This window comes from Passer domesticus, chromosome 4, assembly GCF_036417665.1.
Source record: "Passer domesticus isolate bPasDom1 chromosome 4, bPasDom1.hap1, whole genome shotgun sequence".
Taxonomy (NCBI): Eukaryota; Metazoa; Chordata; class Aves; order Passeriformes; family Passeridae; genus Passer; species Passer domesticus.
Genome location: NC_087477.1, coordinates 73,352,208 through 73,377,801, shown reverse-complemented (window position 1 = coordinate 73,377,801; position 25,594 = coordinate 73,352,208). Strand labels below are relative to the sequence as shown.

The 25,594-nt window shown below is 41.1% G+C and overlaps 1 protein-coding gene across 9 annotated transcripts in view; it reads left to right on the top strand.

The window, feature by feature from the left end:
- The first annotated feature begins 7,480 nt into the window (after positions 1–7,480).
- The window catches only part of ABLIM2 (actin binding LIM protein family member 2), a 128,875-nt gene continuing 110,761 nt past the window's right edge, over positions 7,481–25,594 (top strand). For 2 of the 9 annotated variants that reach the window (XM_064418771.1, XM_064418764.1), the window contains exon 1: positions 7,487–7,825. In XM_064418771.1, the coding sequence (XP_064274841.1) occupies positions 7,810–7,825 (16 nt within the window). In that variant the 5' untranslated portion in view covers positions 7,487–7,809. Of the gene's footprint in view, positions 7,826–25,594 lie in introns of all 9 variants that reach the window. The other 7 variants (XM_064418774.1, XM_064418767.1, XM_064418766.1 and 4 more) reach the window with 6 other exon arrangements.

The following is a 25,594-nucleotide window of genomic DNA, read 5'->3' as shown; positions in this document are numbered from 1 at the left end:
AGGACTGTTTTCACAGGGTCACATGTCCATCAAGGTTGGAAGAGACCTTCAAGTGCATCTAGTCCAACATTAAGCATTTAGAAAAGGGCACCACTCAAGGTTTTTTCCCAGAATAAGATTTCTTGCTGAGGTTGTCACAGATTTCTGCTGTCTTTTAAAGCAGAGAAAACTATGTCAGTATATCTAAAGCTGTTTATTCTGAGGAGTGGAATAGAAAGCCACAGCTCCTTGATCTTAAAAAAGGGGGAGGAGCAGCAGCAATGAATATTTAGTTCTGCTTCAATTCCTTCTCCCTTCCTAGGATTTGCATAAATGTGTACTATTTGAAATGTATTTTTATATTTCTATGTACATATTCAACTCTTTTCTTTACTAGCATGCCAGAGCACTTCTGGGATGGATAAAAATACTTTCAAGAAAGAAGCACTTAAAATCCTTAACCATACACTGAAACACTTAATTTGCAGAACTGAAATTTTACCCATCTGTTTGGTGATTCTGCTTAGTGCTAAAAAGTGCAGGGCCATGGAAATTTATTTATAGGAGCTTGAAGATATGTGGAATACAGATATCTCCTGAGCTAGTTTTGGCATTGAGAAAGTAAATTTTGACTTCCTTAGGCATTCAAAAAGTGAAAAAAAGATGTTTTGATATGGATTCAGTAGACATGAAAGCTTGCTTTTGACTCTCCTAACGCTCTGTGGAAGAACATGCCTGAAGGAATATCTGGAAGACCAAAACCAACAGATAGCCATCAGGATAGAAACTATCATAGAATTTCAATTTATCATCCTATAATCTCTGTTCCATTCACTAAGTGTAACTTGGATTAGTGTCAATACTTTTCCTTTTGACCAAAGTAGCCCAAAAATACTGTCTTCCTATAATTTGGATTAGCATTTCCAGCCACCAAAATATTTACAGGAGAGAAAATCCTATAGTGATAATTTTGACTTCAACAAATAACTATAAAAGTCTGTCTTCACAACAAACTACCAAAATAATTGGAATCTTTCCAAATTACTGCTGCCCTCTAGTTGAGACCTGAGGAAGGGTTTACGTGTCCATTTTTTGCAGCTTTATCTGTAGATCTGAGTTATAATTTCTAGTAACAAATTTCCTCTCACATTTATCTTTTTAGACCATTTGGCCCCAGGTACCAGAACTACGTATATTAAAAGGTGTTTATAAACATAACAAGGACAACATTTTCTGCTTAAGTATCCAGCCTTGTATGCTTGAGGTTGTACTTCTTGTAAAGATAAAATCTTTAAAAGCTATAGTGCAACATTCAGTTCTCAGAAGTATGAGAAAATATTTCTATTTATCATGGAAAATCTGAGACAATGGAACTTTTGTCAATACAAATCTGAAAATCATGAAAACTCTAGGTGCCTCCTGTCTGGAATCTGGCCTTGGAATCATCCTACAATTCCATTTATGGACTTTTGATTAAATCAACTGTACTTGCACTGGCCACCGCAGACAATAATGATGTTAAGGTGTGAATGTGTGGGGGATGGTATAAAAAATTCACAAGTTTAAGGCTGTGCAGCTAAACACAAAAATTTTAATAAGCATTAACATATTTTGGACTCACTCCATTAAATGCACAGCATGTCTGATGTCCATTAATTACATTCAGTGATATTTTTTCCACGTTTTACCCATGTTTGAAAAAGAAATCTTATGTTTCCATTCTTTCTTTTTTCCTAGTTGGCATCTGTGCATATGCTATCCACAGTCCCCGTGTAAACTTTGAGTTCTCATTTAGGTAGGCTTGGTCCAGGCCATTTCATGCAGAGTGAGACCTTCCCCTAGTGAATCCTGGAAAGCAACACTGATAGTCCAGGATGGCTTTGTTGCAGCTGAGGACACAGAGAGAAGTATCAGTCACAGCTGAATTTTTCTAGGGCCTGATGCCTCAGGAATGTTCACTGCCAGAGTGGGCTGAAAGTTCCTCACACTGTCACACATCTTCCCAGGCAAAGCCTCACTTACAGACAGTGCTACCCTGAGAATTTTACCACCTCAGGAGAGTTTATATTCTGCTGGAATGAGGCTGTGTTGTATGGTTTTTTACATAAGAACAGTGTTAGCTATGCAGTGTAGGATAAGGAATGTTAAATCAACACACATCAGCCTGGGCTGCAAAACAGAGTTAAACTGACTCAGAGTTAAATTTCTATTACTGAAATGTAATATCATCTACTGCAAGGGAGAAGCTGTACCTTCACACAAAGAGTGGTTTTCCAAGGAGTCACATTGGCAAAGCATCAAATATACTTCATAAGTGCTAACCTCTCTGCAACAAAAGGGACCTCATTATCCTTCTTCTTGTTTACTACAGAAAGCACAACATTATTTACATGTTTATCGTTGTAAGTATTGATATCAGTGGTTACACACACTGTGTGACATGGCACTGAAATCCTTGCAAGCTTCATCTGCCATTCCCAAATTAAAATTAAATGTTGCCAATGTTTTTTGCAAGTGTAGTGACTTTTATGTTATTCATGCTTTGTTTTGGCTCTTCCCCAAACCCTTCTTCTTTGCATTTGTATTTCTGCCCATTTCATTGCTGTGACCTTGGAGTTTGTCATCCTTGTGTATGAATTCTATATGGATGCTCATCATTACCTGCTAGACTTCCTGCCACGTGCAGCAGCCTGCAATACTAAAATTTATTTATTCTGACCAACTTTCCCAAAGCTGACTGCTGACATGAGAGAACAGTCTTTGATTGTCTCACTGTAACAAAGATTTCTTTCATCCTCAGCCATTGCTCCCTTTGATGTCCTTTCACGCTTGCTGTTTTCAAAGTTTGCCTGGGAGTTTTATTTGACCTACTGATCATAATGCATTTAGGTTTGTAATGGGTAATGGATATCTAAGTTATAGCTGCTGATGCAGTGTTTATGTTCTTCCCATGGTGTGAGAGGAGCTTTGTATAAAAGTTATTACTGACATCTTGATAGTGCAACTCAGACATCTTAATACTGTGCCATGTTATTATTTCATTACTGCTGCTTCACACTGATTCATTATTTATAAACCTGTGTGCTTCTGGCTCAGTGAGTTGCTGGCAATTTATTCCCATACCCAGAATCTCATTTTAAGGTCCCAGTTTGTTACTCTTCTGGAACTTCAGACTTGCCTTATATTTTATTTACTACCAATGTCATTCTAATACAACAAACAGAGTAAGATGGTGGAGAGGTAACTGCTGTCACTGGTTGCATACAAAAGGGTGGCTTATTTTGGCAACTTCCCCAGAGCCAGTAATTCTGTGGTATAGTAATTTTAATGTCAAAAAGCTCATAACTCAATATAGAATTAGTCATAAAATTACAGAAGTTCAAGTCTAGTTACTGTAACCCAGACAAAGGAGCCCAGCCCTGAATTACTAAGAGGTATATGACACCAAAAAAATAAAAGTAGAAATGTTTTTAACACAGAGATGTTTAGGGAGCTATCATCACACAAAAGAGAATCAATAATAAACAAAAGAAGGGTCATGACAGCATGTCATGTCAGGTTCTTAATATTCTGTGATACACAAGAATTTCTATTTTTTAATTAATAGGAAAATGACATATTCTGTAAATTTACAGAACACGAGTGAAGGTTAATTTGTCATTTAAAACATAAGCACTTCAAAATACATTACTGTAAATTGCAATATCTATTTTGTCTTCCAGAAGATATAACAGCTGTCAAAAGACAGCACCTTAGATTGAAAATCAGCCTATAAAGTAGATTTCAGATTAAAAAGTAAAAATTACTGCAGATTTTTAGGAGCTTAAATTCAGTTTTCAGGATTATATAATAGAACTTAATGGCATGAAATACAGAGCTGCACAGTAAGATTCACAAAAGCAGGTCTAATTTATGCTTTTTTTTCAGATTTTTTTTCATGAGATACCTATTTAGGACAACTTTAGAAGGGTTTCAACAACTAATAGCATAGCTGGCACAACGCAATTGTTCTTTTTAAGTTTCACTCCAAGTTGGTATTTGACCTGAAAATCTGGTGATACTGTATCAGCTTTGAATATAAAGCCAAGGGAAAATTTAACCAGGTTAAACAGCTCCTTGGATTTGTAGTTTTCTATAGTCTGGATTAGCATGTAAATCACTTCTGGCAACTGGATGGATAATGGCTGTCTTCAAAGTGGTTGTTTTTGCTCGTTTGTTTTTGAGTTTTTGCTTTGTTTGTTTGTTGTTCTTGTTTTGGTTAGTTGGTTTGGGTTGATTTGTTTTGTTGAGGTTTTTTTTGGAGGAGATAAAAGTTCTGCTTCATTCCCAGTGCAGAAGTTCTAGTTCCTCTCTCTCTTGCTGGACCCTCCATCATTGAGGTGTATTTAAAATATGACCCCTCTCATATAGCAATGACCTAAAAAACTTTAAGACAAATAATCAAATAAAATTAATAATTTTATTGTCCTGGAAGACCGTGATCACCCTGAAGCTGTAAACTTCAGAAATATTAGAAACAATCCTTTTTATCTTTCTTCAGCTGGACCTTTTTTAACTGAAGACACACTATACTGAATTTTTTCTTTTCCTTACATTTACAGTGCTCATTCTTTTTTTTTTTCTTTACATAAAAACATATTTCCTTACTTGAGGGAAGATACATAAGTATATATCCATCATGTGAGGAGGATGTATTTCTTATAACAGGGATGATGACAAATTCAGTAGATAGTGAAGATTTTATTTTCCTGATACAGCTAATACAACAGAGCAAGGCACAAAGATGTACTTAAGAAAGACATAAGAGTTTAAATGCACATGGACATTAAAATGTAAAGTTATTCTATAACATTATCCAAATAATACTAGTGGAGAAATTTTAGAAAAAACACTTCTATGCTAGAAAGTAAATTTGTCTTGCATAGCATTATTCAAGCTCAAAAAAAAAAAAGAAAAAAGAAATAAAAGCTCTTAGAAGAATTAAGGATGACACTGAGGTAATGACAGAAGTGGTGCAAAGTGCTGACAGGTCAAAGGCTGACTTTTCAGCCTTCTTTGCCATAGCTGAACAAGCTGATTGCTTTCAAAAATGAAAAGTAAGAGATGACTGCCCACTAGCCTGAGATTGGTAACAAGAGGCTGAATATTACAGTGGCCAAAGAGGGTATCTGCCCATTCTCAGGACAGATCACTGTCCTGAAAGATTTGAGCTATTTATTCTGTGAGGCTGGGTACACAGTTTAAATTGTTTAGTATAAGCCTGCTTGGCAACCCTTTCTGGATGGTTTCACTTTGACTGTGAAACCAACAATTTCACCACACTTGTACTATCAACCCTTTCTAGGTCAACTTCTCAGAGAAAGAGAGAATGCTTTTCTGGAGAGCATCAAATCCAACAGAATTCAGAATAAACTCTGGAAACTATTTTTGCCATAGACCCCTCATGCACTGAACTGTGACCTCTTCCCAAGTAATGCTTGTGTCATCTGTGTCATCCATGATACTGAACTACCTCCAAAAGTCATTGAAGCAGAGCTTTTTCTGGATAAGCTTAGAGAAAACCTTTTTTAGACAGTAGAACTTTAAAGTGCTGACTACTAAGGATTCATTGATTGGAGTAATGGATCTTACTAGAAGCAGACCATGATTTTTCTAGGAGCTTTTAATCAAGCTTGTGGCAGGTGGCATTACCCCAAACAAGGGGAAATTTGGAGTCCATGGCCTGTTCTTCACAGTGTTCCCTAAGATCTAGCACTGTGTGGGCACTTCGAGCACCTTTAAGTTGTCTCTATGACTTGTAAGAAAAACTTCCAAAAACCTCTTGTGGGCCTGGGATTCTCACTGCAATGAATTATGGAAGGCTTTAGCATGCATCCTCCTTTTGCACTGCCTCCCAGCAGAAGGGTCAAACTGCCTTTTAGAAGCCTTCAAGCCCAAGGCAGTTTCCTCTTCATTACCTCCAATATGGATTGTACACCTACCACATCCAAGAAAAGAGTTCTGTGTAATTTAGCTTTTGAAGCAAGACTTATGCATAGCCACAGGGTTACTAACATCACTCAGAGATTGCCTTGAACTCATTATGATTATTATAAGCAAAGGCACTTCATGATTAAAACCAAAGTTGATAATCAAACAATAAAACTCCAGAACAAATGACAGAAAGTGACAGCAGCATGGTACTGAAGTTACAAGTCACCCGTTTTAAGGAATGACTAACTAGAGTAGGAGTGAAGGGTGGAATCTGATAGAGCAGTGTAAACTCATAAATGGCACAGAGAAAATGAAAGTATGTGATAGTATGTTTGCTATCTCTTCTATTACAAGAATGAGCAGGTATCAAGTAAAAATAGCAAACAGCAGGCTCAAAACAGCAGACAGTTCTTCACAGCAGACAGGTTGGCTGTGAATTTCCCTGCACAGAAGGCTGTAGTCATTTGAAGCGTGCATGGGTTCAAGCTACAGCTGCACAAGACAACAGAAGAAAATCCACAGAAGGTTCTTCTCAACAAAGAACACACATCTGGCTCAGGAAATCCCCTCAGCAGATACCCACTGATGGTGGCTGTCAGGAATGGGATGTTATTTGTTTGGACAGTCTGATCCTGTGGCCGCTGGGATTGCAGGTCCGCATTATTCCTGATGGCAGTGATTATGTGCAGGGGTTTCCGATGCCATGAGAGCCATAAGGCACTGCCATTCTTACGCAGGGCCAAGGACCACAATTCTCTATCAAAATGTGATGTGTAAGCACAGCTACAGAGCTTATCTCTCTTAAGTTTCAGGTGTAGGCTGGGAAAGCTGTGTAGGTTTTATGCTTACAACTGTTAATTAAGTTATAACTTTTAGGCAATTGTCAGTGGAACAGAGCAGACTAATATTAATGCAAAGTGAGGCTTCACATCCCTATTTCCTCATGCTGTTACTGTAACCCCAAGCTGCCCTGAGCACACTCTGAAATCAGCATCAGAGCAGCTGTGCAATTCAGCATGCTTATGCAACCACGCTGGCTGTTTTTATATTTGTTAAAACAGATGTTTGTTGGTTTGGGTTTTTTTTAAAGATTCCATTAATTCTCACAGAAATAAAATAGATTTTCGGATTAATGAAATACTGAATAAATCGGTATTTAATAAGCAAATGGCTTTAAAAGTAATTGTGTGCACTTGTACTTTCAAATCCAAAGGACCAGTGAAAGTTCACCTGATCCCGAAAGCACTGTTTTCCCTGCTGAACGCCCAGACTTGCTGCCAACACCTTCCGTGAGGTGCAGCGCTGCGCTGGGGAACAGCTCAAGCATCCTCATCGTCACTGCCCGGGCGCCTGGGGACACCCGCAGCACCTGTGCAGCTCACGGCTCTGCCGGGCATCCTACGAGCCCAGCACGGGCGGGACGGGAGAACGCAGAGGAAGATCTGAGCCGCAGGGCGGGGGAGGCCGTGCGGAGCGGCGGCGGCCGGCAGGTGCGAGCGGGCTGCGGCTCCGCCCGAGACCCGGCGAGAAGTTTCTGCGGGGCGCGGGCGCCGCAGCAGCTCTGCCCGCAGAAGCGGCGCGGCCGGAGCCGCCCCCGGCCGCAGCAAGGCACGGAGGGGGATGTAGTCCGCGGGCGGCGGCGCGGGGCTGCCTACACTTCCCAAGGTGCCGCCGTGCCGAGCCGTGCCGAGCCGTGCCGAGCCGCGGCGGGACTGCGGGTGCCGGCACCTGGCGGCGGGGGCGGAGCGCGGCGCGGCCCCGCTGCGCGGCGGGCGGGGACGGAGCCGGAGCTGGAGCCGGAGCCGCCCGCGGGGACGCGGTGACGGGCGGCGGCGGCAGCGGCCCCTCCTGCGCGCCATGAGCACCGGCACAGGTAGGCGGGCGCGGGGGGCGGCCGGGACCCCCGATGTTTCGGGGCATCTTTGCCGCCGCCCAGCTCGGGTCTGTCTCGTTGCAGCGCGGGGTGCGGGCAGCGGCAGCCGGATAAAAAATCGCTCACCTAAAACCGCCCGAAAATACGAGAATCTGTGTGTGCGCCTGTCGCGGAGGGAGCTGCCGCAGCCTCGGGCGCTGCCGGAGCCTCGGCGCTGCCGGGCGGGAGGGGCTGCGGATCCTGCGCGGGGCTCCGGCGGAGCCGCCCCCGCTCCGGGCGGCCCCCGCAGCCCCGGCCGGAGCCCGCAGTTCGGGCTGGAGCCCGCAGGACCGGCCAGAGCCCGCAGTTCGGGCTGGAGCGGCCGGGCCGCCCTCTGTGCATCCCCGCTGGTACCCAGCGGCTCGCCGCGGCCCCGCAGCCGAGGTGCGGTGCGGGCGGCATCAGCTGGTGCCCCGGCATCCCGGGTGGGAGCACGCAGCTTTTCAGACGGGGATGTTTGGGTTGAAAGCCGGCCTCTTCTGCTGGCTGAGATATTGTGGAGGTAGAGAAGGTGGATATTAGGGATGTGCCGCGGAGCCCAAGCTGGGATTGCCGCCCGGAGGAATCCAGTTGCCCAGGGCGATACAAAACTAATTTATCCTGTGATACATGCAGAATTTGAGAACTGGCTTGGAACTGTATTTTTTTAGCGATTCAGCATTCATCTGCGTTGTGTGTCGGCGGGGGGTGGTTGCTTCAGAGCACAGCTGATTGCAAAATATTACAGTCCTTAAGGCAAATGCAGGGCTGTGCACAGAGGAGAGGGGAGATCCGGGAGGTGGTTGTGTATTTCGTTTGTGAGCTTAACTGTAGCGCTAAATATATGCTCTGCCACAACAACAGGGAGAGGCTGAATAGCTACAATTATGTGGTGACTCTGTGTGTCAACATGCTTAATCATACCACATCCTCACACCGAGCCAAAGGGGAGCCTGGTGCAAACAGGGAGGAGAACGAGCTCAGGACAGTGAGTGACCTGGGGTCAGGCACCTGCTGCAGGTTGCAGCTGAAAGCCTTGTCTGGCATTTCCTCATGCTTGTTGATGGTGTAAGTGCTTTCATTTGTGCTGATTGTCCATGTCCTCACATGGTCTGTGGGTGAAACACGCACTGCCAGCCTGCTGTTCCTCTGTGGAAGTGCCCAGCCCAAGGCGGGTGTGCAGGTGGGAGCAAAGCATGTGTTGCAGGGTGTTTGAACTACAATAGAAATCCCAAGTCTGTTTCCTGTCTTTAAAGAGCATCGGGATAGTTAACAGGGATGGTAACATCTCCTTTGGCACTGGGGAAATGCCGGTACGGAATCCTTTCCTTGGTCGCCTGGCTGTAATTTTGAACTGAAGAACATGAAGTACTGAGAAATGTTTAAATTATGTTGTGGTAGAACTGAGCCTGGTAGAGGAGATATTAGAGTCTAAATTTTTCTCTGTATAATGTTTTAAATGTCAACTAAATAGATTCTGAAGTTATAAACCCAGCAGAAAAGTTAGTGCAGAGGAGACTTGACACAATTCTATCTCAGTAATTGCTCCAAACACAGTGTAAATTAAATAGCAAAAAAGAACAGTGCCACGATAAAAATAACATCCTGGGAAAAAAGAGAGTGGAAAAAAACCCAGGGAGTTCTTAGGTCTCATTTGAAAGAAAACTGGCAGTTTTAGGAATTTTGGTTTTCAGTATAGGGTTAGCTTTGATCTTTCCAGATTTTGATTTTGTGTGTCTGTGTAGGCTATGTAAACAACCTGCAATCAATTCTCATGATAAATTAAATGTGAGGAGCCCATATCTACTCAGTGAAATCAATGGAAATTTTCCATTAACATTGATGGGTCAAGTATTGTACAACAAATTCAGTGCCACGGTTTGTTTAAAATTGCTGTTCCCAAAAGATTTCCACCAAAATTACTATGGAAAGGCTTTAATTCAAAGTTTGCTGTTTACTCTAACAGAAATATATTTCTGGTTCTGCAAAGAAAACAAGGGTGCAGTGGTGTGTTAAAATCAGCCCCACACGAGATCCAGTGAATTGCTGCATGGTTTGGTAATCTAGGAGAAATTCTCAATATTTCTTTTACTCTTGAGATGGAGCAAACAGTTGTGGATCTGCTTTATTAGTCCAGAAACTTTTGCTTTGTCTGTGTCCTCTCTTGCACCAAGGCAGCACATCATCCACTGTCTGTATCAAGAGGGTTTCAGGCAGTGCTGTGACACTGCTTTGCCACTCTAACCATAACATTTGGCATTAGATATGGAAATGCTTATATTTGGTAAACGTGATGTAGTTTGTAATATACTGATACAGATAATACAGTTTAAAATGGTTCAATAGTACCTGAATTGAGACATTGTCCTGATGAATGGACTGCAGACTCAGGCTATAATTTTAAATCTAGAAAGCATATGATCATGTGATGTAGTAAGACACAGCTCAGATGCATTATTACATATGTTGTAATTACATATCTAGTAATTAGATTTTTCCACACATGATTTTCCTCAGCTGCCTTCTATATATACTTACCATTGGTCTTGGCTGAAACTATTTCTAAGGAAGAGCCTGTTCACTGCTTTTTATACCTGGGAGATGTGCATGAAATGGTTCTGCTTTTAGGATACTAAAAGTACTTTTAAGAGTCTATAATATGGTTTTCAGTCTAATAATTAAGTTCTTTGCCATCTTGAAATCATAGCAAGAAGAACAGAACAGGTTAAATATTTGAGATTGTGAAAATGAGGTTCTCCTCAATTCTCAGAAATAGGGTAACATGATGTCTATTATTTAAGTGCAAAAAGGGAATCACAGAGCTAATTACATACTAGGTGAGTTATCTTAGATTAGATTAAATTAAATGTCATGACACAAATTCACACAGCTATTTAGTCTTTAAACTATTATATTAAAGGGGCAATTTGATTGCATGGATCAGAGAACAGCTAATGGAGTGTCACAGCCCAAATGGAGCAGGAATGTAGTGGCTCTGGTTACAAAAGAGGTTGCTCAGGTTGGGCACACAGGGTCCAGCTCAGCTTGGGGATGATTAATTCCTTTTCAAAGTTCACATGCAACTTTGCTGATAAGAATCCTCCCTAGAGACAAAAGTTATGATTGTTTCAGACTGTGTTATACTTTTATACTTAGATACAAAATTTTTCTTTCAGCCTTTCGTTCTGAGCACTGGTAAAAGAGCATTGAATTACTAGACAGGAGCACCAGGAGGTCAGCTTGCTTTGGAGTTTGCCTGCTAATGAACATTTTCACCTTATAAGATGCAATCCTACATGTTTCATAATTAAACAAAAGTAGAACTACTTCATTTCACTACCATTTTATCCAGGTTTTCCTGGGAAAAAACCCAAAAGCTTGTATTTCCTGATGGCATTTTCTTCCTCTGAGGCTGAATTGCAAAGACGCTATTTAATTTCTCAGACTGTAAAAAACAGGAAGCTGTATCTTGGGATTTGTTAAGGTTTTGGGGGATTCTTTACAGCTCTTAAGAAAGTGGTTTCAGCTCAGTGCATGCATCTTTTAAATGGCAGCATGTTGTTGGATGGTGGAAACACACAGCACAGTTAGGGGAGGGAGAAGTAGGTCAGAAGAGCTTCTCAGGTGATGTCACATCAGCTGGTAACTCCTGACTGCAGGACATGCTGTCTCCTGGTGGCCTTCACATGCTGCCCGAGTGCTGCAGCCCATCTCTGGTGGATAGTTCTTAACAGAATCCAGACATTTGGCTTTCTGAGTGAGGTCTTCTTGCTGACTTGCCTGTTTTCAGTGCTCCCCTGTCCAGTACTCAGCACCCTTCTGGGCTGGTATGGGCTGGTGTCTGCTCACTTCTGACTGCCCCTGCAGTACGATGTACAACCACTATGCTTTCAGTTTTGTTCCTCAGGACATTATTGCTTATGTACTTAATCACCAAGAATTGTCTTTGACATAAAAACATAGAGGTCTAAGAAATGTAGAGAAAATTGAGAAATACAAGCATGGCTACTTTTATCTCTCTTCTAGAGCAATGGGATGGCCAACATTCAAGGAGAAGTGAAAAAATCCTGATTTTAGTTTTACTCGATTTGACAAACAATTCCTCTCTACACTGCACAAATCAAGGCTTTAGCAGTGAAAACTCCTCTCTCCTGATTGCTGTTAATTTTAAGCTCACTGCTGCTTTCCAGTCCTGTAGGGGTTTGCTGGTGCCATTAAGTCACCTTTGGACCCTTGGGTTCTCCAACCAAGCACTCAGCACTCACAGTAAAGAATTAAACATATTTGTGTTAAAAGGGCTTGTGCTGCATGGGGCTGTTAGAAACAAAGCTCTGTAAGTGCCAGGATGAAAAGGGGCCCAGGCAGCAGAGCTGGGTCTCTGCACAAGCCCAGCCTCAGATGGAGGGCAGCACATGGGCCTTGGAGATTATTGGACAATTTGCTGGCTTGTTCTCTGCATCCTTAAATATAACCTTAAGGCAAATATTTCTGAATTTGTATTATTCCCTGTGTCGAGATCCATTAGCAGCGTGTCAAGGTCCATAACTGTTACCATCTGAAATGTTTTGGAATGTTTTTTGGAATGTTTTTTTCCCAGCTTATTAGTTGATGTTCGTGCTCTGAAATGTAGATAGAGTATTGTTTTTCATGAAGCATGGTTACTTATTTTTCCATTTCAGATAAGAAATGTGAGATGAATAAAGTCTTTGTTCAGTGAGTATTTCTGTAGCTTTAGGAGCCATTTTTCTCTTTCTCCCTTAAAATCAAATCCTTCTACTGGCATTAGTCAAATTGATTATTAACTATATTTTGAAGAATCTCCTGGTCTTATAGCTCAAGTTTCTTGATCTGTAGATGAAAGAAAACAAAGTCTAAATGCAGTTTACCATGAAAAATACACATTCCTGAATTGCAGATCACTAGTGATGTTTTGAAAATACTTTAATGTTCTTAATTGCAGGTTGGTTTTTTCCTACTTAGAAACTGTTATTTTTAGGTTTAAGTAATGCTGTCATTGTAAAACAGTAACAGATTGCAGTTGCTCCTCATGGTGGATATGAAGAACAAATGTGTAATCTTGGTTGTTACTGCATAGTAGCTGCTCACAAATACGGCATCCAGTTCCTTGGGAAGTTTTCAAGTACCTCTTCTGTCAGTTCATTTCTAGCATGAGGCACTGCAATACTTCAGAGGATGAAATGTGGTTCTTCCTCTTCCCTTTTGCCAAGTTCATTTGTGCTTCAGTGGGAAAAAATCCCTCTCCTGTACTGGTTTATGGAGTGAAGTAGCTGGGTATGGTGTACAAAAGGGAAGCACTAAGCCTTCAGTTGTGTTCCTTCAAGTCTATTTCAGGCAGTGGCAAAGTAAGATTGAATTGCTGTCATGCTGTTTATGTGGTAAAATTCATGGTGAAGTAAGAGTTAAAGTTTGATGCATATCGTATGAAGAACAAGCCACAGAACCTGTTCTGCTTAAGTGTCAGGCAAGAGCTTTTGTCACTTTAAAAAATAGGTCATATACTTCCTTCTCCTCCTAAGTATATGACTTAGAGATTATATGACATAGAGTATATGACTTAGGATAAAGGAATTTCAGAAGTGATTCATAAGGCAGTTTACTAGTTGATGTCTAAATATATACTGGGATCTTCTTTGCTGAGCACTCTGAGTGGGACTGAATGAATGGGCAGCCTTGTGTGCAGGGATTCATTTGGAGAGTTCTTGATCAGAGACCACTTTGGTTTTTTCTTGACTTATTTTCTTATTTTTACCTCTGTCGGGACAGTTTACTGAGGTACATTTATAAATCCTAGACTGCTGTAAATTTTGGAGTTTAAAATAATGTGAATGCTCTAGAAGTCATGAAAAATACTTTTACAGTTTCCTATTTGTTTTTGTCTCACTTACCTTCATTTGCTTTGCTCTGTTTGCAAGTTCTTCCCCTCCCTTTTCCAGTTGGCGTTCTCGGTATTGCAAACTCAGCTGGGACCTGCAAGTCATACAGGCTTTTCTGTTCTTTACCTTGTGAGACCCCACTGGTGATATTTGACTGAGTTCAGCTGGGAAGTTTGGCTTTATGGAGTCTTGTAGGGTTTTCTGTGATGTTTCCTTTGGCTTTGCAATACCAGCAGCAATCACCTGGTTACAGCTTTAGATGCAACACAGATACAGACCTGATCTTTAAGGTCACAAATACAATTGTGTACTGATACAAAGGAAACCATAGAAATGGCTGTGTTGCTGCTATTACCCTGATGAGAGGAGGATGGGAATGGAAAAGGGTTTGCAGCCCAAGGCCTTAGCTGGGACCCGAGGCACTCGGGAACAGCTGGGGCTGCGTATGGCTGTGCCGTGGGTGTCTGGCACCAGCCGCGGCACCTCACCCCTGTCACTGGCACATATGCTCTCTGTTCTGCTGTCTGTTAACCTGGCTGCAAGTCAGGCTTGCCAGCCCAGGGCTTTGCCTGTGCTCTGAGCCTCGGTTTGCTCAGCAGCTCCGGCTCTGCTCAGTCTAAACTCAACCCAGTGCTCTGCCGCTGGCTTCAGGCAGTGACAGAAACATTCCTGGGTGCAGGTGATGGGTAAATACTGGTGATAAGGGAGGAGAGTTGTTTTGCACTGACCTTTCCATGACTAATAGTGTAACTGAGCTATGGTGTTCCCACCCACTTGGTCAGCAGAGTGGACCTACCAGGACTGGTGCAGTGAGCATGACGGGGGAAACTGCTGTGCTCTTCTCTTGAGAGTGTGGCAGCCAGGGAGAGGGGATGGAGAGCTCTGCTCATGATCCACCTGGAAAAGAGAGACAAGACAGAGGAGAATGGAATCGTGTTTTCGAACCTCCCGATGGGTGGGTGAAGGGGAGATGAAGCCAAGCTCCTCTCACAAAGGCATAGAAAAAGGGCAAGAAGCAACAGTCAGAAGGGCTAGCAGGAAGAGTTTGTGCTGGCTGTAAGGGAAAGTGAAATCCCAGTGACAGTGCTTGCAGGAGGGAACCAAGGAGGGTAGCAGAGGGGCTGTGAAATCTCCAGCCTCTGAGATTTTCAAAATTTAATAGACCAGGTTGCTCCAGCACTTGGCAAGCTGAAGATTGGCCTGCAGTCAGCTGGACCTCTGGGCATCTGGTCCAAAGTTTTCAGTGAGTATTTGAAACTGTCCTTAACCATGACTGCAGAGCATCTGTTGTGTTGCTACAGAGATCCACAGGCAGATTAATCTTGAATGTTTTGTGTGGCCATTTACCAACCAGTCTTCCTGGACATGTTTTGATGGCTCATTCCTGCCTTGGAAAATTGGAGAAAAATTAGTGTCAGCTGCATGTATGAACATTGGTAAGCTTTTCTGAGCCAGACCCCGTGGAGAAACAGGGTTTATGTATCACAGATCTCTTGAACAATTGCCTAGAGATGCAGACCTGTCCTGGGGGTTATGTATGTGCAGCTGCAGAGCCCCTCAGCTGGGACATGGAGTTCGGTGTGAAAATCTGGCTTCTCCACTGCTGAGACTTTGAGAAGTTTTAAGTGTCATCACCCATCACTGTGAACTGCAGTGTTTTATCTCTTTGGAACTAGGGCATTTATTTATGTGCCTTTGTACAGAAGTAGGTGCAATAATTTCAGCATCTTTGCTCTAATAGCCACAGGTGTTCATGGTACCAAACTAAGGTGACAAGCATCTCACAGACTGCCTTAATGTGTTGTCAGTGAGAGCACAACCAGAGCTTTTCTAGCATCTTCTTTACATCTGTATGAACCATGAGACCTTTAGTAATGACAAAACACAGTAGATTGTGTTTCAGTTTGCTGACATTTATTGTCATTATTTCAGATTATTAGACTGTACCAGCTTGGATTGAGTGCTTGAGTAGCTTGTTTGTAGCTGTGCCCATTGTCCTGACGTGGGAGCTAACGATGATTGTCCATCATGGTCTTGTATGTTTTTCAAGATGGTACTAAGGGATCATCACCTCAGACGATGAATTTTAGCTTCTTTTTGGTAGTGTGGCCTAAATTTCATTAAATGCATAAAGCCAGCTTAACAAAGTTCTATTTATATCTTAATAGAGCTACTCACTGACACTGCTGCAGATTTGGTTGTCTCTATTATTAATAGGATTTGACCTAAGACTAAAGCCTAGGTTGTGTTGGGAACCTTTAACTTCCATTACTTCTAAACTTGGATTAAATCATCTTTCTGCTCTGAAGCCATGTGACACATTTTGAGAAAAACTGCTGAAGCAATAGGCACGTTTTGCATTTCTTTCCGTAGATCTATAATTTTAACTTGCGATACGCCTGAGTTTTTTCCCAAGGTCAAAGCTGACTTTTAATGGGAACAGCTCAGTCTGTGTCCTGTGAAGTTTATGAGATTGATGTTAGGGGAGTGCTGCCAGCTCTGAGGAAATGCTCGGCTGAGCTTTCAGTGTCTTGTCTCTGAAGCACATAAGGTCTACATAGATCTAGAAGCGTGCCATAGTCATGCCTATTTTAGAAAGCAGCAAACAGCACGAGCTGCAAATTTAAGTTGGCAGAAGAAGCCTGGCTGTTAAGCTGAAGCTGTCAGAAACTGCCACAGTGTTGGTTGGATGCTTGGTTTACCTGTCCTGCTAAGAATTAGAAAGATGAAGCTTCTCGGGCCCTTTCTAAATACAAGGGTAAATACTATTTTTGGAAATATATAAAAATCCTATATATTGGAGGCAGTCCCAGTTTCAATCCTAGTAATTTTGCTATCATACATGTGTTTTGTCTGGTCAGTAATTATGTATTTATTACAGTGGTGGATGCTTTCAGTATAGCTGTTTGCACTGTGGGCATCAAAAAGCACAAATATTTCAGTTCTGCATTCCATCTTTAATTCTAATTACATGCATAAACCATTTTTGAGACACTGCCTAAGTTACGGGTCAAATTCAGCTGCTAAGCCATCTAATCCTCTCCTATTGTTCTGTATAAGTGATTATTTTAACTGTATATTCCAATAGTGAGTTGCTTGCAAAAGCAGAAGTGTGTTCTTCCAAGACAATAAGAGGTATTGAAAATATCACTTCTCCTGATAGTCCATTTCTGTGCCAGTTACACTACGTGCTTAGAAAATGCTGTACTGGTTTACGTTTTTGTAATTAAAAAAAAAAAAATTAAAAATTCTTTTTTTCCTAGGTGAACCTGTGACTATTTTAAGGAGTTGCACATCCATTGTTGCTTAGAGAAGCTTTAGCAGTGGGTAAACAACAAACCTTGACATTTTAAAGGAAGATTCCTACCCTACAGGCTCTGTGCTGTGGATCTGGAAGGCAGATCATGTCTCTTGTGCTGGAAGGCAAAGGACTGAAATTTAGATAACCCCTGTGAATTTTCTAGGGAAATCATTGTAACTGTGCTGTGGAAAAAAAAAAATTACATGGACATTATTCCATTGCACTGATATTATGGTAGCATGAAGAATTAACACTTGCTAAAGAACCAGACTGGTCACAGGCTACCTGGCATCTCACCTGGGCAGCTCTGGGTAACACTGGAGCAGTGGGGAGGGAGCACTTTGGGTGGGTAGTAGGAGCTGCATATCCACAAAGCCATTGGATAAAATGGCTTAAACAAATCACAAACAAATAAACAAATGACCGTAGGTGTTCCACTCCTTCCTGTCTCTACGCTGCTTCCAACATGACTCTTGAATCTCACTGTCAGTGTTAAAATCTCTTTTAATCAATTTATTTCAACTTTTTATTGCATACTTCTTTGTAAGCATCCTGAAATGGTATGGCTTAAAGAAAGCAATAATGCAATAAATGGCTGGAAAACTTTTAAATACAAATAATGTAATTATTATGATAATTGCTGTTATATTAATATCCCCTGTATTTTTTCTGACTGCAGTTTATATAGTTTATAAACTATTGGGAGGGGATGTTTTCTCTGGCTTTGTGTCATAGGTAACAGTTGTACTATTTTTAATCCCAAACGAAAAGATAACATCTTATCTTTAGGAAAATGTTGCCGTATTTTGCAGGAACCCCTTCCTTTTTTGGTAGGATGTATGACATTTATGTTCTGATGTCAGAGTTTCTTTTGGTAGAATTTCATTATGGTATGTTGGTGCTCATATTTTTGTAAATACATTTAGATTTCCAATAATGTTTTTTGTCAATTGACTGCAAAGCTCTCACAGGATTTGCTTGTGCATGCAGAACTGAGAAGAGATTTGTGACTTGGGTAGAATTAATCAAGACAAGAAGAGTCTGAAATACCAAAGTCTGAATTAAATGTTCCTTCTGTTAGGTCACTCTGACTTTACATGTATAAGACTTAATACATTTTGAGTTATTTTTGGCATTGGCATGAGTAGCTGACATTTGTCAATAGATGCAAGAGTGGAAATTGAAAGGTTAATTTGTTTGCCATCTTCCCCTAAGTTTTGAAAATAATATCTGGTCCTTAACTTGTCCACTGGCTCAAGAAGGGAGAGAAGAGTTGGGCTTGAGAAAACCAACTGTAACAAAGCCAGTTTCCTGCTGCTAACTCCATGCCCCTGGCAGCCTAAATATTCCTGCCCTTGATTTTTGTTTCTCTCTGGATCATATCCATGAGGAGATTTCATTTCAAAAAGAAACAAAGATTGCAGCTGATGTCATCAGAGAAAACTTCACATGTAAAAGACTTTAAAAAATCCTTAGAACCTAACCCTGGAATTTATTTTTTAATTTAATTTTTATTTTTACATGGTAGGAAAAGGCAGCATGTGCTGGCACCCAAGCCGTGAGCGTGCAGCCCCACCAAGGAATCTGTGCAGCCCCCGTGACGCCTGTCCCAGCAGACTCCTGCCAGCAGCTGTCACTGTCACTTGCCAGTTCTTTAAAGCTCTTTAAAGGTGGCATAACGTGGCAAAGAGATAACGTGCAGCTTTTTCCTCTAGAGGCAGGCTTAAGTTAATATTCCCCCAAAGGCCATTGTTATGGATAAGCGCAGCAAAGTGGAAAAGCTCCAGGTTTCTCTGTGCTCGCCCATCTCCCTTTCCCAGCTGGGTAGGGAAGCTGGGGTTTGAGGTAACTTTCCAATTTTTCAGTTTCTGCAGCTTTCATCAGCTACAGTCACATGGATTCAATAGGTGACTTAGAAAAGATTTGTGATGTGTTCCAGGTCACACTGATAGCACATGCCAGCTTTTGTGTCCCCTGAAAGCTGAGTTGTTGGGGTGAAGATTATTTCAGCTCTGAGGGTTGGTACTAAGTGAAGCTTCTTTACTATGATTGTCTAGATAAAGGGAACCTGCTCCAAGCCACACATGGTACTCCTCTTCAAAAGACATTGAGACAACCGAGTCCATCTTAAAAAAATCTGACCAAAGTGCACCGTGTTGGTTGTGTCCTGTTGCTCTCTGTTAGGAAGCATCAGATTCCTGTGTTCATTTCTTTGTCAGCAGGTTTTGACCATTTCATCATTGCAGAATAGTGTCACTGCTGGTATAATTTAATTGTTGGGGAAAATCATATGCATGATGAGAACTATTCCAAGGAGAGGTGGAGCAGACAGACCATGTTGGGAGTGCCTGCTAGGGACCAGCACAGGGTGGTTATGAAGAACTGTTGCTGAACACACTCCTTTCAGCTTTTTTGTTGTTGGAAGCCTTTTGACACCTCTGGCCTGTGTTCCAGAGGTGTCTCACAGTGGGTTGTGCCTGCACCCATTGTGCAATGAGCCATTGCAGTCTCGCTGAGGAGTGGCTGCCCACCACCACGTCAGATGCGCCTGCTGTACAGAAAAATGCAGACGAGTGTTTCTCTGCAGGAATTCCCCAATGTCATTCAACATTATCCTGTAACTGGGTTTACAAGCACGGAAGCATGTTCAGAAGCTGTATTTTTAATAGTGCACTCCACAGTTTTGATTTTCCATTACAGTTTAAGAAGTTCATGAGGGTTCTTTGCAGAGCTGCTGACATGACCCCGCTGCTGGAGCAGCAGCCAGCCCTGCAGTGCCTGCAGGAAAGGCCTGCCACAGTGCAATGCCTAACCCAAATCAACAGGGTCAAGCTAAATGTGTCTTACTCGTGTCCAGAGCCTCAAGAAACCAGAAGTGCTAATGCAAGGGGTGCCGACTTATCAAAGGGCTGCAGCTACATGCAAGAGGATTATTTTTACTAATACATGCTTAGGGTTTGTCAGGCTAATAAGGCTCTGCAACATCTCTTGTGAATGCACATAAAAGTTCAGTGGACTTCATATTGCTCCTTCAGTTTGAAAGGTGCAGCGTTCATCTTTACAGCTTGCAATTCCTCATTTGAACTGCTCATCATAATGTATTAAAAATGATTCTAAAATTGATTCCTTAAAAGTTTCTGAGATGAATAATCTTCAGGTTCAAAACTAGCTATACTGTCATGTATAATCCCATTGAAGCATAAGGAACTATGTATTTATATAAGAAATAAAACTTCATTCTGTAGTTATTAAAATCTGCTCTTACCTTAGAATTAAAATGTTGAAGAATATTTTCTGAACAATTTTGATTCAAATAAGAATATTTTGATTTCAGATTTTAATACTATTACTCAGAGACACATTGCAAATATAGCTTTGGTCAGCTTTCTTATGCAGACACAGAAATTAAGCTATTATGCCTTAAAGTTAAGCCCCCAGAGTCCCTTCATTTATGAATTATTGTGCTGCAGATTGTTAACTGAATATATTATACAGGAAGTTTTATCCGCATCTGTCTTATGTAATTTAATGCAAATAAATTGTAGATAAAATATCCTAGAACATTAAATGTTTATTTGTGATAATATTTCTGTTTATTCAGCTTGAGGAAACTGGAGGTGAAGTTAAGAGTAAGCACACTTAAAAGGAAGCAAGAAGACAGGTTTTAATTATGATTTAAAGTAAAATAAGCAAATAAGTCTAAAATAAAATGATTAAATATTGCTGTAGGTTGCTGCAGTGGTACATTAACATACTAAACTATTTAGAGTGTGACACATTTTCCACATCAGAATTAAACAAATAGCAGCTTAATACGTTAAGTCATTTCAGCGACATCTGCTCTGTCAGTTGCCTACGGGCTGGAAAATGAATTATTATGGCAAAAGATCCACAGATGGATCCAGCAGCTCAGGATTTGCTCTGAGTGCTGGGGGGCTTGGGGCCAGTTCTGGGTCCCTTGGCACCAGCCATGTTGGTGATTTGCCTTTGGGCCCTGCCTTGGTCTGGCACAAGGTGCTCAGTTGTGGGTGTTGTCACCACTGTCCTGTTTCCCCCACCACAGCCATAAAATCATAAAATCAGTGAGTGGGACAAAGAGGCCATTCCTGCTGTTTCCAAGAGGAAAATCACTTGCTGTGGGAGTATTTTTTTTCTCTCTCTCCTTTTTTTTTTTCCCCTGATTTTTTCTTTCCTGTTCTTGGGGCTACACTGGTTAGTGAAACTGCCCCGTCAGCTCTTCCCAACACCATGGGAAGGTCACTTCAAAACTCATGTGGTTGGTGTTCTTTCTCCAAAGCAAGGTATTACAGTGTATCTCTAGGACTTTAAATAAATAAATGCATACATTCATAGTTTTTAAAATACTATAGTATCATAAATTTAGAGAGTATACAAGCAGAAACCAAAACCTTATGCATATTCCTGAGATCCATAAATTAGGCCATGTACATGCACAAGAACATTAAGAGAAAAATCGCAAGCAGTGGCATCCACAATCATAAGATGGAACAGAAATTGGAGCCTCTTTTTTACCATTTGCATTTTGTTTATGTTGTTCATACTGGAAAGGGATGAGAGGACTTTCTAGAATGTTAAAAACTTCTAACCTTTCTCTGCAACTATGACAACTAGAACCAGATTAATCTAATAAAAAACTAAAGAACAGATTGCTGCGCAGTCACATATCTCTGAGGGATGGTACTTAATTTAAAACAACAAGTGTTTCAAGGCTGTGATAGAACTTTGAGGGCTTAACAATACTTCTTATATTGCAGTCAAAACTCCCAGAGCTCCCATATGGAAGAGTCAGCCAAAATTCACAGTGCAGCCAGATTAGTAGTGTTAATCACATTGCCTGTTCTTTAAGTTGTGAGGAGCCTGGGCAGGGTGCAGAGGCTGGAAACAGGATACCTGTGCAGTAATGCCTGTGATCCTGAGGATATATTGTTGGGTGGGATTGGTGTTTATTGCCTTAACAAAATATCTACTTCTAAGGCAAATTGCAAAATGTGTAACTTTGTAAGCTGGCTGGGTTTCTTTGTATGTTTGGTCTGTGCATAGATTTCAAACTGTTTGGCTGCTCTACTTCTACTGTGAGTTTTTGGTGGTGGGATCACCAATGTCACTGTATCTAGTATTTGGTTTTTAGGGTCAGTCCTTGGGTTAGGCTGCTGCAAATCTACGTATTGTTGTGACTGGTAACACTGTGGGACAATAAATTAATGATAACATTTATATCTAAAAGAAAGGCATTTATTTAGCCATTTGAGCATGAGTATAATATTAGTTTCTATTGTTTTAGAATCCGGTGGTCTGAAGCTACAGATGAGAAATGTTGAGATCTGAAATGCTGACACCTCCCTCAGGACATTCCAAGCTCCTTTATGGCAGATCCAGATAGAAGAGTTTTGGTTTGTTAGGATACATGGTACTATGATGGAAGGTGGCTATGTAAAAAAAAACCTGTATGGGAAAAATGCTGTGAGTTAAAGGTGTTCAGCAGCACTGAACACTGGGTCAGCTTTCAAATGATACAAAATATGGGCTTGGAAGGCTAATTTTAATCACCCTGCTTTAAATTTGTGTCCTCGCTCAGCTGTGATGGTGTTCATGTTAGAGGGGGATTTTACAGAGCTCTGCTTTGCTGTGGTGTTGGGGTCCTGGCTCTGGAGGAAGTGGAGCAGGGCTGTGGACAGGCTGGGTGGGCAGAGGCTGGATGGACCAGGAGGGTGTGCAGGAGCCAGGCTCCTTTGGGAGGCTGAGGGACAGCATCAGTGTCTTCATGTCCCGCTGCTGGGCTGGGGAGAGGATGGACCCAGGCTCTGCTCAGAGGTGGCAAAAGGACAGGGCTCAACCCCATGGCAGATTGCAACATGGCAAGTTCTGATTAGGTACAAGAGGAAACAGAATTCCCAGGAAGACTGTAAAGCGCTGGAGCAGGGAAAGTGGCAGCCTTACATCCTTGGAGGTTTGAGATTTGGGCAGGACGAGGCCCTGGGCAACCTGATCTAGTGGGATCTGTGCTGAGGAGGAGGCTGGACTGAATGACCTCCAGAGGTGCCTTCCAACCTAAATTATTCTGGTTCTAAATATAGCCTGTGGGAGTGCTAAACTTGACTTTGGCATGATTAAAATTACATTTAAAGCTAAAGCAGGACAGCAAGACAATGCTTCTGGGACTCTTGTGCAGCACTTCCAAAAAACACAGGCTCACATACATTTCCAGGGGAAGCTCAGTTATTGTGAAGCACAGTGTTATACCAGAGTTACATGGTGATTTTAAAACCATAGCTGTGCCTCAGAGTGTGTGTGGTGCTTACATGTGCTTTGTAAGAGGTCAGATTTACTTTTGCAGGTCACAAACTGAACAGCTGAATGGATTCAAGGCTCCTAACTCCTAATTCTGTGACAGATAATTAAAAGATCTAATCTCTTGTACAGCTGACCTGAGAATAAATTTCTAATTGTCTGTGGATTTGCTGCACAGCAGAGTATACAGCTTCTCATTATAAGTGAATATGTTGTTAGTACAGCAAGACAAATTTTGAGATAGTGTCTTGATTTAAAGTTGAATCTTGGGACCATTATTTTCTTTTTGAGTGAATGAGAAAAATACAAGAAATTCCCAGATAGGAGAGATATAATCTCAGTAGTATAAAGCTATCTATAAAATTATAGCAAAACATACTGAGAAAAAGGAGGTTTATTTAAAGATAGAGCAATTTAAAGTTAAAAGAAGCAAATTTTATTACATTTTCTAATTATATCCATAACTAATCATATAACCAATAAAATGATTGATATGTGTTAAAGATGAGGTTTAGCTTATAAGTATTAAGGCTTTTGAGTAGGTTTGAGTGTGTTTGAAAGGTGCTTTAAATAAAATAAATTAAATAAATTAAATCTTACTGTGTGAGTAGAATAAACTTTAAATTGATTGTTCTAATTCTACCTTTGTACAAATGTAATCTCACTGGTTGAAAAGAGAACATACAGAATGAATGAAGAACTCCATCTCAGAGAGATAATAATGAGTTTATTTTCTGTCTTTTTCCAGTTTCTGGTAATTATTAACAGACCAAATATGGAAGTAGGAAATCTGTCAGTCTGATGGAGCATCTTTGGGGACTGCTGCTATTGTGCTGGAGAGTTGGGCACTTAGGCTGTCTGAGGACAAAAAGATGACTTCCAGCAATTTTCCTTTACTCTTACCTGACGCTAAGTGGAACTCACGGCTGAAATTAACCTAATCAATTTGTAAACAAGTGTTGATTACACCTGTGTGGATATAACCACCCTAGCAGACTGTCAGTAATGGGGCTGAAGGCAGGAATTAGGTGGCAGATTGGACCTGCAATTGGAAAGAAAATTCAATAGAGGTTTAAAAGAAGCAAATTGTGAAGTGCAGCAGAAAATATTCTTGAACTAGAGGTGCAGGGATTCTGCTGCTTTCTGAAGAGCCATACTGAATGGCCTTGTGTTAGTGGTGTATTTCTAAATCAGGATAATATTATTGCTGTGTGTACAGAAAACTTCCATGACACCATCTTGAAAAAAGAATATTTACCAAAAAATCCTGTATTTTTGGATGACAATTGTAGATTGACACAGTATTACTTTTTTTTTTTTTTTTTTTCCAAATGGCTAGCTAGTCTTTGAGGCACTTTTTATTATTTTGGTTAAGACGAAGAATTGACAGCAGGTATTCCTTGCAAAATGAAATTTTCTCAAGAAAATAATAGAAGAAAGGCCTAATAATCAGAAAGAGAAATGCTTCTTCCAGTGCCTAATTTTAAAGCTAGAGATTAAAGATGTTTCATTTTTATTATGCAATACCACACATTGTTAATTTTTGCCCCAGAGAAATGCTTAAACCATTACATTAAATATTATATCTTTGCTTTGAATAAAATACATTTGCACATGGTTTCATATACAGTATTCTCACTGAGTGATTTTGTTTGGGAGTTACTAACTCTTTTGATACAATTTGCGTTGCTATTGGCAGCAGCATTTCAGCAATCTCTAGCAAACAATGGAAGGCTGAAGTGTTACCTGATCTCTATTTGTGTAAAGCTCATGTTTACCTAGAGGGAAGAACTGAAAACTTGTTCCTTTGAAGATTGCAGCTGTCATTGGAAAAGATGCCATGTTAGGCTTACTCACAGTGCTCTGGAAATATGAAGGTGACTAAAAGCATTGCTGTTATCAACTCAGTGGTGCAGTGCAAGGCATTAAAACCTGTCTGCCCTGGGCTCTGGCAAGGTGTCAGACAGGGAACCTGTGACATGATGGAGATCAGCAAGCCTGTATGGCTTGGAGCATAAGTGGAAGTTGTTGTTGTGTGCCAGACTGAAATTCAGACCAGAGTTTTCAACTCCATTTCATCTCAGTGTTGGAAGAGGGACTGAAATTGAGATAGCAGAGTTTCTAATGCTTAGTGACACAGCAAATGCTGCTAATAGAGTCACAAAGAGTTGGGACTGATTTGTGATTGACAGCATGAAAAATGTTGTCAGAATGACTTGAATCTGAAAGCTAGATTAAAATTAAGGA